The sequence below is a fragment of the Nyctibius grandis genome, chromosome 8, assembly GCF_013368605.1.
Source record: "Nyctibius grandis isolate bNycGra1 chromosome 8, bNycGra1.pri, whole genome shotgun sequence".
NCBI lineage: Eukaryota > Metazoa > Chordata > Aves > Nyctibiiformes > Nyctibiidae > Nyctibius > Nyctibius grandis.
Window position 1 is genome coordinate 31,569,040 of NC_090665.1, and position 14,088 is coordinate 31,583,127.

Genomic DNA, 14,088 nt, shown 5'->3' on the forward strand with positions numbered 1-14,088 from the left:
GTGTCTGGTGTCATGACTTTGTTTTCCTGATCTAAACTCACAGCAATTCAAGTCAGGTGATTAAAAAAAAAAAATGTTGGGAAGCTGAAGGGAAAGTTGGTTATGAAATGATACTGAGACTAGACACCCCCATCCAAACTGGAGCTTCATGCCAGCTGTGCGCAAAATATGTCCCAGGTGACAAAACCAACCTCAGTAAACTGTTACTAAAAAGGTAGAATGGTTTCACATCTTCTATGAACTCATTTCTGTATATTTTGTGGCTTCCTGTAATTTGGCAGCCTACATTGTAATACATTAATACGAAAATAAATAAACAAAAATGTTAAAACAAAAGTCACATGGAATAGAGGGGCACAATTGCTAAATGGCATAAAACATCTTCCCTTGGCACTTGTCCAGTTCCCATAGCCTTTAACTGTGACTTGTTGAAATGTGCCATTACAAGCACAGCAGCATGTGAACTGCAGGACATCAGAGTTACTTTTTCCCTGGGCTTTTGATATGTCAGGATTTTTAGTTTTATTACTATTCATATATTTCCTGAAAATGAAACCGCTTTTTTGTTTCTAAAACAGAATCTATCCCCTTAGTAGTTTATGAATAAGTTACTGTTTTAAGTTCTGAATGGTGGAACTTCATGTATATGCCTTGGACGTAGGCATTAAAAAAATACATACAAATTTTCAATTCCACATTAATATTTGCTAACCTTACTAGCTTTGACGTGTACATGTGCAAATCACACAGAAATGACAGAGGATAAATGTCATCTAATAAAAAAGAAATCTCCTAAAATGCATATTTAATAGGAGTAGGGTTATAAATCAAGTCTCTCAAAAACTGTTCTATTCCTAAGTTTATAGAGCTGCCCGTGTAGTTAACCATTTCTGATTTTTTTTTTTAATTGAGCTTGTGTGTACTTGATTACAAATGATTGCCTTTTTTACTTACGCATGGAATGCATGTATTCATTGCATTCGCACAGGGAACCAGCATGGACAAATAGGAGAAAAACTGGTTAAATAAGTTAAATGGTTGCCATGCGTAAAACAAACAAACAAAACGTGAAAAAGCCTTGGCTGTGAAGGCTGCCTTCGATGGCCTAGAAACTTGGGTTCACGTTGCTATGGCAAAACAACACAAAGGGACAGATCCTGCTGGCTTCGCTCAAGTATCCCCATTCACTTTGGTGGGACTTGTGACTTAGAGGAGGATGATTTTTTGGCTCGCTTTGGTAGAGGAGTGTTTGTTAGCAGTGTTGCAGAGAGCTGTGCAACCTCTGGCACCATGCATGGAAAGAGGCGGGAATTACCAGAGTCCATGTTGATAAGGAGGAGAGGAAGTAGAAGTTATTCTCCAGGCAGTAAAGGAAAAAAGGTTAGACAACGAGGAGGATGGAGTTAAGGCAAGGGAAGAACTTGTATGGGTAAGGTAGGTGGTGATTAAAGAAACAGATGGTGACTATTGGGGAAAAGGCTTAAGGGAACAGAAATAAAAGAGGGAAATAAAGCAATAAGAACCCAATTCAGCAATAAATGTGGCAAATTCCTATGCTATAGAAGCCTTTAACAGGAAACAGAAACACCCCCGAATCTGTGGCTGTGGCCACCTGCAGGCATATATATTGCTAGGTTGGACTGTGCAGAGAAGCTTTGAAAAAGTAGGCAAAAATAAATTTACTAGGGGAAGAAAAGTGGGTAAAAGTTGAAGCTAAGGAGACCACTGATCGAAAGAAGAGCAATGTGTAATACGTATTTTGCTACGAGTATAGAAACTGAGTAGAAAAACAGAAGCAGGCTGGATAGAAGGTGTTCAGATGTTCTGAAGACAGAGCTTAGTCCTAGGCTTATTCTTTTGAGATCCCTTCTAATCCCTAACATTCTGTGATTTTCATTTGTAGTTCTTCAAGGACTTTAGAGCAGAGTTTTGTCCCCTTTTTGGGGAGCGGTAAGCAGGCTTGGGGATGGATACCTTTCTGCTGGTGGCAGAACAGCCCAGAATGTGATTTCTTAGTAACGAGCCGTCCATAGACCACAGAGCCTTATGTCCTGGTAGCTCTTGTCAGTGGGGGCTGGGAAATCCTTAGTGGAAATATGTTTTTTAAGAGTAAGCAGCATACTTCTACTTCCGAATTCTTTGGTGATGTTGTAGTTTTAAAAGGTGACTTTTTAGTTCAAAGGATAGGTTTAAAAAAAATCCACGGAAGACTGGAATTCTGAGGAAGATGAGTAGCAGATTTTTACAAAGAAAATATTTCAGTTAATGAAAGGTAGAGAGATAACAGTAGCGCGCTGAAGTGATTTGTGTTTTGTGCTTACCACTGCTGGCTCTAACTGAGCCAGATTCTTTTAAATACCATTGAGTTAAGGAGCGTTTGTTGTCCTCTAGCTCAGAGTAGCAATGAGATCTGTCCTTCTGTGGCTGGCCATGCTCACAGGCCAGTCAGTATGTCCCAGCGTCTCCCAAAAGCATCATATTTTTCACTAGTTTCTAGCAAAGCTTTATGCAATAAAATTCTCATGGACCTCATATTCCTCCTCCTCTTGTCCCCATGTACTTCAAAATGTGTTTCTCCCCTTCCACTCCCCCAGTCTTCTTTCAAACCTAATAAAATCTACTAGTAGTAAGATCCCTTCCTGATGTTCCCAGGAGCACTCATTCCTGACTGCATCTGCAAAATGATACTTCTCAACGAAGCAGGCTCTTTTGTGCTTTTTAGGCCCTCACTTTATCAGGACTAGTGGTCTTTATGACAGCAAACTTCAGTGAAAATGACCCCAGCAAACTGTGCCTCTTAGAGTCCATCATGGCTCCGGCTGTAGATTGCCCTCTTTGCCAGCCTTCTTGCAGCTTGTAGTAGTATAAAGCACTGGCATGGAAGCAGGATCTTTAGTAAACCCAAAGCTCTCATGTCATCTTCTCTTCCCAGTTGGGATTTTTTGGTTATACTTTTAATGTGCCCTTTTGTGACCTCAGTTACAAAAATAGCTACCCAGATATACCCCAAAGGAAAAGATGATTCTCTTGGAAATTTCTTTTGAATCTCAAATTGACTAGCAGTTGTGTTTACTTCTTGGATAAATAGTTTAGATTCCCGATCCCTTTGCAAAGCTTTCTTCTCTATTTCAAAGGAAATGTCCCCCCTGTTCTGTGGACTGCCTCAATTTTTCCTAGTTTGCAGGTTTTACATATTCTTCTAGTGACAACAGGTTTCACAGTGAAGCAAAATCTGGCATGTTTTGCACAACAGCTGCATTTTTCTCCCCTATTTTCTTAGTCATTTTTCTTTGGTACTGTCACATGGTCAGATAATAGGAGCTTCATAGCTGACTTCTGCCACAGGTGGGGATGATCAGGTTTTCCAAATACTGACAAATTGTGTGCTTAGTAGATTTATTCTTAAATTAATTATTAGTAGCATTTTCATTTGTGCTTTTTAACTTGAACTGCTGCTGTGTAGCTGGCAGTTTGGATATCATCCATCTGAAATTAATTAAACTTGCTGTCAGTTTGGCACCTTTTTCCCATTGTCTTTCAAAAGTTTGAAATTTGCCCTCTTTTTTAAGTTTGTGAATGTGTATCTTCAGGCAAGTGAGCCCTTTCTTTAGAAAGCTCTTCCTAAGTTTCATTTAAGTCTCCATTATTCACCCTTCATGAGCTGGCAGAATTGGAGTGGAAGCCTAGGGCTTTTCGATTGCATACTGCTCGCTCCAAGTTATACCTTGTAAATGTTACTGGTGAGTGGGTTGCGGTAGGAGTCAAATCACCCTTTTGTTTTTATGTACAGATGGAGATGTGTATGTATTCTCTCTTTTGCCAAATCAAAGTTGAATCAAAACTTGGCCTGTTAACGTATTGAGGTGGTCGACGCAGAATGGGATGCTCAGCTGCTCTCAGAAGCATCCAGTTCTTTCCCTGTGCTCCCTATATTTGCGCAATTGTGTGCCTTATAAAAATGTCACTGAAGAATGAGAGGTTTGTGCTGACGGAAGAATGATCTAAGTCATGCCTTGCATTTTCCTATTTAGTGTACTACTGAGTGTACATGCTGTAGTTGCTCTTTTTCTCGTTTCTCTCTTGTTTGTTGCTGTTGATGAAATGGTTATATATCAGTAAGTCAAGTTTCAGAATGCTTATTCGTTGCTTGTTTGCACAAGTAACATCTTGCAGGACATTGTGATGGTCTTTTATAGCTACCCTGGCTAGAAACCTCATGATTTGCTGTATTTGATCATTTTTCTTTATGGCAGCATTTAAAATTGAGTTAGCAACCAAATACTCTCACTGAGTAGATTTAGGTTTCTTTTAATTCAGAGAAATTGCAACAAATGATTCCAGTTACGTTGACTTCCCAAATGATGTTCAATGTGTGTCATAAGTTCCTTATGGCTTGCTGTTTTGGCATTAAACCTGTTTGATTTGGATTTTCATGTTCAAAAACTTCTGTGTTAAAGGATTGTCCAACACCCTTGTCGATTTATTATTTCTGTTTAATAAAGGCTGGCCTTAATTTACCACAAAGTTCAGTATCCCTCATGGATTTGAGGGTTTAGCTATATAACCTTATGCTCTAGGGGGAGATGAGAGATATCTAGGAACTCATTGAATGCTTCCAGTAGGTTTCAGGGATGAATAATTTGTACAAGCCTTCTACGTTGCCCAAGGAAGCTGTCATTTTCTGAGGTTCTCCTGTTTTGAGCTATCTCTAGCATTGGTGTCGTATGTGTGCGCTTGTCCTTCTCCAGAACTTTTTTTTCTTGAAGATGAACCCATGTTCCACAAAATGTTGTGGAAGAAATCTTTAGGTAAATCATGCTTATTTGGGATTTTGAGGTGGACTATTGCTGCTTTATGAGGCTGTGTTGTTTGTTTTGCTATTAATGACAGAAATTCATTGTGGTGTCTTGTTACTTCAGTCGTGTTGTGTGGTAGTGTTGTAGTCTCACCTAACTTTTTTTAAATGTATTGATCCTAGTGAACAGTGGAAAGAATAGTTTGTGCCAGAGAACCTGTAAGTGATGAAACATTCCACCTCAGTAACAGTGGTATATTTTAAGATGGAATAAGCAAAATTATACAGAACTGATGTTGTTGTGTGAATGATATATAAGTAGGTATGTTTATTTCTCAAAACATTTTTTTTTTTTGCTTAGATTAATACCTATTCCTAAGTTCAGGGCCAGTTTTAAAAAGGACAATGCATGGAAGAGAACAAAAATGCAGTTTGGGGTTTTGTGTGTTTTTTTTTTTTTTTGCGGCTAAGGCTATTTTAAACATCCCAGGATAGTTTCACAGGATCTTAATTTTTGAGGTCAAGGCTTATAGGTTAGTATGACCAAGTATTTTCACAGATAGTGACAGTCTCATATAATTTAATTCTGATGGAAAAGAATTTCCGGTGTGGGATATCTAATCATATGTTAATAATACAGAACTTTGCGAATAGCAGGTAACAAGATAGTCAGATCTTGTTTGCACTGTGCAAAGTTGTAAGCATACCTCTTCAGAGTCAAGAGTAAATTCCTCTTCCCCAGATTGAGTGCCCATAGGTAGAAGATGAAGATTCCTAGGTAGCATTACTGGAGTTACCATTTCTCTAGGCGTTTCCTTCATTCACTCCTGTTGTCTGACAATGTTTCTAAGGTGCTGGAAGGGAGGTGATGGGGATGTACACAGGGGAGAGAACCAGTTACAGAATTTCAACCTAAAATGCCATGTGTCCAACGCAAACAAGAAACAAAAGCAAATGTGCTTCTTATATGGGATGCTGAGCTTGCAAGTGAACTGCATGAAACCCCATGTTGTGATAGATACCCAGCTCATTCCTTGCCGCGTATGTTTCTGTGCTGCAGGAGTGTGGTGCCTGGGTGCTCCCAGCAGCCTGCAGAGCCACTCCTGGGCTCTTCTCCCATGCAGGGGGGACCCGGGGCACCGCCAAGAGCGGTCAGAGGTGCTGGGAGCTGTATAACAGAGCTGAGTCTTTTGTCTGACTTTGTACTCAATTCCATTTTAACATCAGCAAGAACCTTTTAAATGGTATTTGTGTTGTCACGGTTTAGATTTAGGTCCTGACTCGGCGTTTTGCTATCACTTAGCCCGTGATGGTTGGTTGTAATTGCTTGCATTGCTTTGTGGTGAGTGCTACTGGTTGCTGAGGCACCATCTGGCATCTATCTTCTGCTCCTGAAAGCTGGTAGTGAAGTAAAGTAGGTAAGATTTTTATTTGATTGAATACAATACCAGCCTTCTGGTTCGTTACCTACTTGGTCTGTGGTCTCATTCTAGACATCTAGATGACCGAGAATAGATTTAAAAAAAAAAAAGTGAAAGAAGATATTGTGCATCTAGGAAGTGTTTGTCCTCAAAAATCTGCAGCATGCATTCTGGGGTCGGAATTTTCGATGTTTTTAGTGCCTGCAGGCGTCAGCTGTATTGTCATTTATTTGTGTAGCACATTTAAGTTGTTTTACTGACCTGGTATATCATGTCTTCAAATCTCTTAAAATAAAGATTCTGAACAGCTTTATATTTATATTTAGTGTCAAGTGGCCTTGAAAAGTTTTCAGAATTTGCGTTACTGAGAAATGATGAGTTAAATTTATCATGTTACTGTAAACCAGCTAGAGCACATGTGAAACATTTCTCCATGGTATAACAAAGGTAGCAGCAGATAAACAAACAAATGTTTATATGTCCCAGAGAAAGTCTAAATACTTAAAATAAACATGTCTGAGGCTATGAGTACCGTTGGCAGACTTCAGCAGGACTTCAGTATTAGTTGATAGAAAGGACTCTGGGATTTCACTTCCAAGTAGTTCACAACTTGCACAATGTATAATATGAAAGAACAACAGCTGCAAAGAAGTGCTGAAGTACAGGGGGGAAGAGTACTAACCTATCAGTACCTAAAGTATCTGGCAATATAAAATGCACTCCTGTAGTAGTCCTTTAAGAAAGAATTTTGTTTCTCTTGTTACAAGAGATAAAATTTTAAATATCTAGTAATTTTTCTATAAGTTATATTTGTATTAAAATGTATTTTTACTTCTTTCTATAGGCAATTAAAAGTCTGGAAGATTTGATTTCAAAACATACCACAAATTTCAGAGGAAGTATGTCTACATGAAGAGCTACAAAGGGAGTTGATTTGAGAAGATACAATGTTTGCAAAAATGTCTTCAGGTTGTGTGACGTCAGTGTTTGCTTTGATGATTTTGTGCTTTGCAGCTGCAGGTAGGTGGCATTGTGTAAATCATGCATTCAGTGTAACTTATTGTATATATTCGGAATTATTCATCAAAAATACTTTTTCATGCTGGAAAACTCTAGGTCAGCTAAAGTTTATATTTATGCCTAGGTTTATAGAAAACTTGTGATCATAACTGCTGGTATGGTGATGTGAGAAACAATGCTGTTCCTATAAGAGCATTTTCTTGCACCTGCGTTCTCCCTTAAAATCATTAAAGAACTGCAGTAGTAATGTAAATTATTTTGGTGATTTATTCATTCTTAAAAAAAGGGAATTGCATGGTGCACATCCATAGCAACCTTCACCTCTATAATGTAAGTCTTTGGGAGTGGAAGCAGGGTAGCTCTGTTAGCGTGATGCTGAGGTGGAACTGTTGAGAGGCTGGATTTATTACCCTGGGTGCAGGGTTGTGCTGGTGAAGCTGAGCTAGGGTCTCTCTACAGAGCTGAGCTGAAAAGGGTGTACCAACTCAGCTCAGTGCTGCCTTCAAGGTCTATAATCTGGAATTAAGTCCTGATTATTTTAGTTCATAAAAAGAAATTTCTGACAAAATCCTGGAAAGGTTTGTAATAGGTCACTGAGTCCATCCATCCCTCCTGTCCTATTGGAATAAACCTCACCTTGATCATTTCTGACAGTTGTCTCATCTCTTTTAAAGTTAACTGTCAATGGTGATGGCAAACACCTTTTAATAACAGTTGCCAGTGTTACTGGAGGTCTCATAGGTTAGGAAGATGCATTGCCATTTATGGGGATTGTTCCTGTCCCATGTTTTGTCCTAGACAGGGATTTTTAAAAGCGTGTGTTGCAATAACTTGTGACAGAGAAAGGAAAGATCTGTAGCTAGCTTGTGTTGTAGTTTCTTCAAGTGCTGAAGTGATTCTTCTCGGTATGTTTGTTTGTTGAAGTTCTTCCTGTGGCTGCAAGGAGAAGCCTCTTCTTATGTGTCCAGCTTGCATACAGCATGGGTCATTGGAGAAGAGGCCAAGTGGATATTTAGTCAGTCAAAATGAGGTAGTGGGAAAAGTGGACAGTGGACAGATGGCTTGCTTAAATCTAAGATGTCCTCACTGTGGAAAAGATGACCAGCTTTGGAAGAGACAGAGCTGAGCAATTAAATGTGTTACAATTTGGCTTCCTTTCATCGTCAGCACGGAAAATTATGTTGTTTCAAGCCCTCAAGCCTTGTGGGACTTTCTCTGGGGCTGACCTCCTGAAGGCATCCATCCAACATTAGTAACTTTGATTATTTAATAGTACGTGATGCTAACATTTTGCAATAGCTTCATTACAGATGAACTTCCAGCAATACAGGGCGTATCTGAATGTGTCTGTGGCTTGAGCTGAGGATATGAATGCTGGTCTTGGCTGAGAAGAGCAGTTACTTGGAACGAATCTGAATCATTATAGATGTGTAAAAATCTGCTTTCAAAGAAAGTGCCAGTGTAGAAAATAAAAACTGATCATAACCACAATTCCATTTTGCTACTGAGGAGATTGCTTGCCCAAGAAGTCAGCTTATCTCTTAATGCCAGCTTTAATTAAAAAACAGTAATTTGAGGATGTTATCAAACATAGTACTACTATTAGAAAGTTATTCAGTGTTTAGAAACCTTAGCATGTCTGTCCCAAAGTTTATTGTGGTTTTTTTTTTGGTTTTACTCCCCAATTCTGTGTTTTCTGTCTGGCATCTTTTCTTGAAACAAACTCTTAAAAACCAGTATCGCCTTGAATTTGATCAGATGCTTACTCATAAGCAGAGTCATAAAATGATTTTGGCTGGAAGGGACCTCTGGAAGTCTAGTCCAGCCCCCTGCTCAGAGCAGAGCTAGCTTCAAAGTTATTTCTTTCTTGGAGACTGATTCTTCCCTGCTACCTGCATGGGAAGAAGATGGCTGAAGGGAGTAGAAAGGGTCACAGTTTGTTGAGGGGAGGTGAGGAAGCACTGTCATTGTGGTTTCTAGCTGTGCCTGTCCTGTGGATTTTGGTTTTCTTCCATGCTTCTTATTTTTGCAGTAAATTCTTAACAAGAACAACTACTTAATGTCCTTTACAGAATATCATGGGTACAGTATGATAAGAACAATAAAGTACTGATGGACTCTGATGAAAGAGAGATCAGCAGACGTAATTACAACTGAGGAAGGACAGCTCTCTGAAGGTTATTTAGATAGAGCTTTTGCAACGTTTTTCTGTTAGCAGTCGTTGAGTCCTGTTAACCCAAACAATTATGTTCTAAATGCAGGGAGTTCGTGGCTATAGGTGAAATAGGGGTGGGAGCAAGCAACGTGTTCCAGTCGTGTGCGGAAAGCGCTGTGGGAGATGTCCATGAGCTATTATCAGCGTGATGGCCAGGGTACCGCAGGCTTGGCTCTTAATTGGCACTGTACAGAACCCACACTTTTTCAGGCCTGAACCATTAACATATGAGTATAAATAAAACTGAGAAGTACAAATAAAATCCTGCATGCCTGTGGTGAAGCCTGGGGGAGGCAGGGGGCAGCATGCCACCTCCCTAGGGCGTTGATTTTTATATATTGAGCCTTTTTCCAGCTTACTTTTTGTTTCTGAAGTAGTGAGGCTGCTGCAGGAGAGCACACCTTTCTTTTGTTTGTCAGTCCTACACTGACACTGCTATTATTGGTCTAGTTTTTGTTGCTGACTTTCCAGTATCTTCAGCATTGTTATCTTTTCAGATATAGGTGATCTTCTAGACAGAATCTGTGTTTTGTTTCTTTTTTTCCATTCTTGCTTTTTAAGGTACTGATGTGTTAAATATATCTCAAAAAAAAAAAAAAGAGAGGACATGATGCACAGAGATGCATATTCAAACCTGAGCCACAAAACTGCATGTTTTTCATGCTAGTACCTTAAAGAATACACCTCACTAACTTTGCATTGAAAATGGTCTGTATAAATATTCAAAGAGTATTTGTCTATTTCTCTACCTCCTCTTACTGCCTGGATGCGTGTAGGTAAATGCTTATCTGAATCTGTTTTAGTTTTAGCTTGTACACAGGTTTCTTGTAAGCTCATATTTATGCAGCTTCAATTGTACAGAAAAGACTGCAAAGAAAACCTTGATTACTGTGAGATTTTTCTTCCCCAAGGAAAGTCCAAGGCAGGATGGAGAGGAGGATTGCTGGCAAACTACCTGCCTGTCTGAAGGAATTATGTTTTTGAAGTGGGCTTAAACTAAGGTCTGGCAACCTGCAATAGGAACTCCACACAAACACTCAAAACTGCACACGCTACAGCCTTGGATAACCTCATAAGCAAGTCTGGCTTTGTAGTCTTGGGAACAAAAAAATTCTGTACTAATGTGGCTTAAATCAAAGGCTGGAACATTTATTTTACTTACTGGCAAATTTGTGCATTTGGGTGCATGATGTATGTCTTGATAAAAAATGTCTTAGAGGACAGCTGAAACGCATACCTGCCCTAGACCCTGAGGGCCAAACCTTCAACAGGATAATCTTCCCGTTCCTTCATGGAAGAACCTTTCTTAACTTGAACTTCTCTTCTTTTCCTTTTTCTTTCCTGCCTTACTGTTCAGCTGGAAAGAAGACAGAAGGGCGATACAGCCTGTGGATCTGCACTGGCCAAGGGCCTCATTGCAGCCTTCCGGGGTAGATCTCTGGTGGTGCAAATCATTCCTGCTGCCAACAAAGCAGTGCAGCCGTGGCACCTGATGCAAACCAGAATTTGCTCATGCAGCTAAGTTCTGTTTCCTCAACCCCCCTGACATTTGGTGTTGCCTGTGCTTGCCTAGTAGACACCTCTCTCCTTGTGACAGAGTTTCATGGTTGTGGTCAGGCTGATGGAGAGACTGTAGGAATTGTATATATTGAAGAATTTACCCATTTTCTGTAATACTGAGCTTAGTGGTTTATCTGCTCACATTAGGTCTGTCTCTATGGTTTTCTTTCAACAGCTCTTTATTCCCTGATTCTCCTCTGTATTGTTATCCTAGCTTTTTTTTTTCTTTCTTTCTACATACTTGTTCTTGTAAGTAATCTTACATTGTTCAGAGCATGTTGTCAGTGCTTCATTGTCAATATAGCTGTTCGCTTGTAAGCTAATGTATCTTTTGGATGTGTGCCCCTGAGATATGGTGGTGATGGGGTGCCATGTTAATAAGCATAACAACAGGAAGAAACAGGCCTTGGCATGGCATCTTTTTTTTTTTTTTTTTAAAGAGGAACTTCCCCTGACCTTGAACACTGTGTTTCCAAAAGCAATACAGGATCCTTCAAAGTATAATAGAAAGTCCTTCCACGGGGGGGGGTGAAGGACATGATCTAAAAAAAAAAAAAAAAAAAAAGTTGGGAGTCACTCACACAAATTTCCTTCCGTTTTAAACAGTGTTTGCTGGATATTTCCCAGATGTAATTAAATTGTAAGTTTTATTTTTCCACAAAATATTTGTTGCCAGAGGTGTAGGGGTTTTTGTTTGTTTAAATTGTGGTTAAAGGATGAGAACCAAGGGACAGAGGTTGGCTCTTGAATTATTGGAACTGAAGTAAAGCACAGACTCATTGGAACTTTTGAATGGGTAGAGATTTCACTCCCCACCTCCCTTTTCCTTCAGTTCTTTCTCATCATCAGCCAACTTCTGCCTCCCACGAAAAACCACCCAGTTGTATCCCTTTATGGTCTGGACAGTCGGTCTTCTAGAGGACGAGAGTAACCAGTACTCAGAGCATTTAAAGATATGCAAGGTCAGGGAAGAGTTAGAGGAGCAGAGGGCTGGTTCGCGTGCTGTGCCTTGCTTCTCTTGCCTCTGTGCTGCTGCCACGCTTCGGGTCGGAAAGGCTGGACAGGCTGGGAGCCTTCCTGTAGGGGCTGTAAGGGAACGGCCATGCTCTTTTCATGAGAGCCTATCATGCTCTTAGTTCTGAGAAATACTGCTTAGGAACCACTGACTAGCTTTTAAAGGTGGAAATTGGTCTAATTTTTTTATCCTTTCAGCATCCTGATGGTGATTTGAAGCATCTTAATGTCAGATATTCAGCTGATAGGGAACCAAATGAATTCCTAACTTCATGTCACTGAGCTTGGTGAGATAACTTTGAGAAGCCAGCATACATAAAAGTTTGATAGTTCATCTTGATTTCATACAAAAAGTACTAATACCTTTCAAGCAGTAAATGATGCTTTTAAGTGAGCAATTTAAATACAAAACTGATCAGAACTGGGAAGCTAGACTAAATCTGTAGGTCGTCTGAATTAATGTTTCTTCAGCACTACCCTTTGGTGATCTATTCCTATGTAAATTAGGTTTTTTAATCTGGTCTTCTGTCTGTCTCTCAACCAGCTCAACTGAGTCAGATCCTGTGCCATTTCTATGTGGTTTATGCATAAATAGTATTTTTATCTTCCAAAACCACACAAAAAATTCTGAATAACTTTGAGTGTCAGGATACAGAGAAAGGTTATGTATTTTAGAAGACGTAATTGTATCACAGACTTGGAACGGCATGAACTCAGCAGATTGCATTTTTCCTGTATCAGCAATGCCTTGAAGCTAAAAACAGTTGAATTTCGGCAGAGTTCCGCACCCACGTGGGGCAGTAGGATGTGGGGTTGTGGGTCCTGATTCAGCAAAACAACTGAGCGTATATCTAAGTGCTTTGCTGAACCAGAGCATTTCTCAGTAAACATGAAAGTCTAGTTCTTTGATTAAAACCGACTATGGAAGATGCCAAAGGAATTCTAAGAAATATCAAGCCTATAATGCAGTGCTTGAATTGTGTAGATGCAGGCAAATGGCAGCATTACTGACTGTCTCTGGAGGGAAGTACTCAACTGATGAAAAGTAGTTTTGCGGAAAATTTTATGGCGTGGAATGGTGAATGGCATTAAGCCTTGTCTTTCTAAGGAAATTTATTGAAGTTTTTTTTAAAGAGAAACTTGTCTTTAACAAGTTCTAAGCATCACATAATTATTTTACAAATACTGTGCTAAAAATAATTCTTTTGTTTTCTGAAGGGAATTGGGATTTGGGATTTTGCTTGTAGATCTTTTAATATCCTTTCTGTACTGTAGGCCCTTATTAACTCTTTCTTAGCTTCTCCATCTGTCGTAACACAAACCCTTGATCACTTTAATAAAAAAGTGAAAAGGGCATATTTAGTTAACTAAAGATGGTAGTTTTGTATTGTCTAACGTCAAGGAGAGGTACAGAAGTTTTCTGAACTCAAGGGTCTACAGAGTAAAGTGGCAGGTACTCTAGGACATACCTAAAAATTTGTCATCTAACTAATATATATTTGCCCTTTAATTTTTTTCTGTTTTAAAATTATTCTCCCATCAAAATGACCTGAGCTGTTGATATGTTGAACCTGCTTACTTTGCCTCTACAGAATGATAACTTTTTGTACTTGCTTGTTTCTTTTCCTGCAAAATAATATAAATTCTGTATTTGGACTAAGCAGGGCATGTACAAGCATCAAACAGCACAGTTTTCTCTGTTGCCACAGGAAGAATTAGGCTCCAAGTGCTGTAGCACCCCAAACCCAGCATTCTTAAATGTGATCCTAGGGTGTCTCAACAAGAAATGGAGCATCTGGTATTAGAAAAACTGTTGTTACTTCCACATGAAACATGTTTTACTACTGGTTATGTTACAGTGTAGAGAGAATATAGGGACCAGATATATCCCTTTTCAAAGAAGAGAAATAATTTCATCCTCTGTAGCTAATGACAATAAAAGGAACTGAAGTCCCTCAGGCTGTAAGTCATAGGAGAGATGAATTTGGAGTGAAAAAAAATATATTTAGCACAAAGACTCTGTGCCAAGTTTCATTACCTGAAGGCAGTGGGTTGGATTCCTC

The 14,088-nt window shown here is 39.4% G+C and overlaps 1 protein-coding gene across 4 annotated transcripts in view; it reads left to right on the forward strand.

The window, feature by feature from the left end:
* Positions 1 to 14,088, forward strand: part of TGFBR3 (transforming growth factor beta receptor 3) — a 123,291-nt gene that overhangs the window by 7,853 nt on the left and 101,350 nt on the right. For 3 of the 4 annotated variants that reach the window (XM_068406689.1, XM_068406688.1, XM_068406692.1), the window contains one exon: positions 7,061 to 7,236. In XM_068406689.1, coding sequence (XP_068262790.1) covers positions 7,164 to 7,236 — 73 coding nt within the window. In that variant the 5' untranslated portion in view covers positions 7,061 to 7,163. Of the gene's footprint in view, positions 1 to 1,379; positions 1,435 to 7,060; positions 7,237 to 14,088 lie in introns of those variants that run through there. The other variant, XM_068406690.1, reaches the window with a different exon arrangement.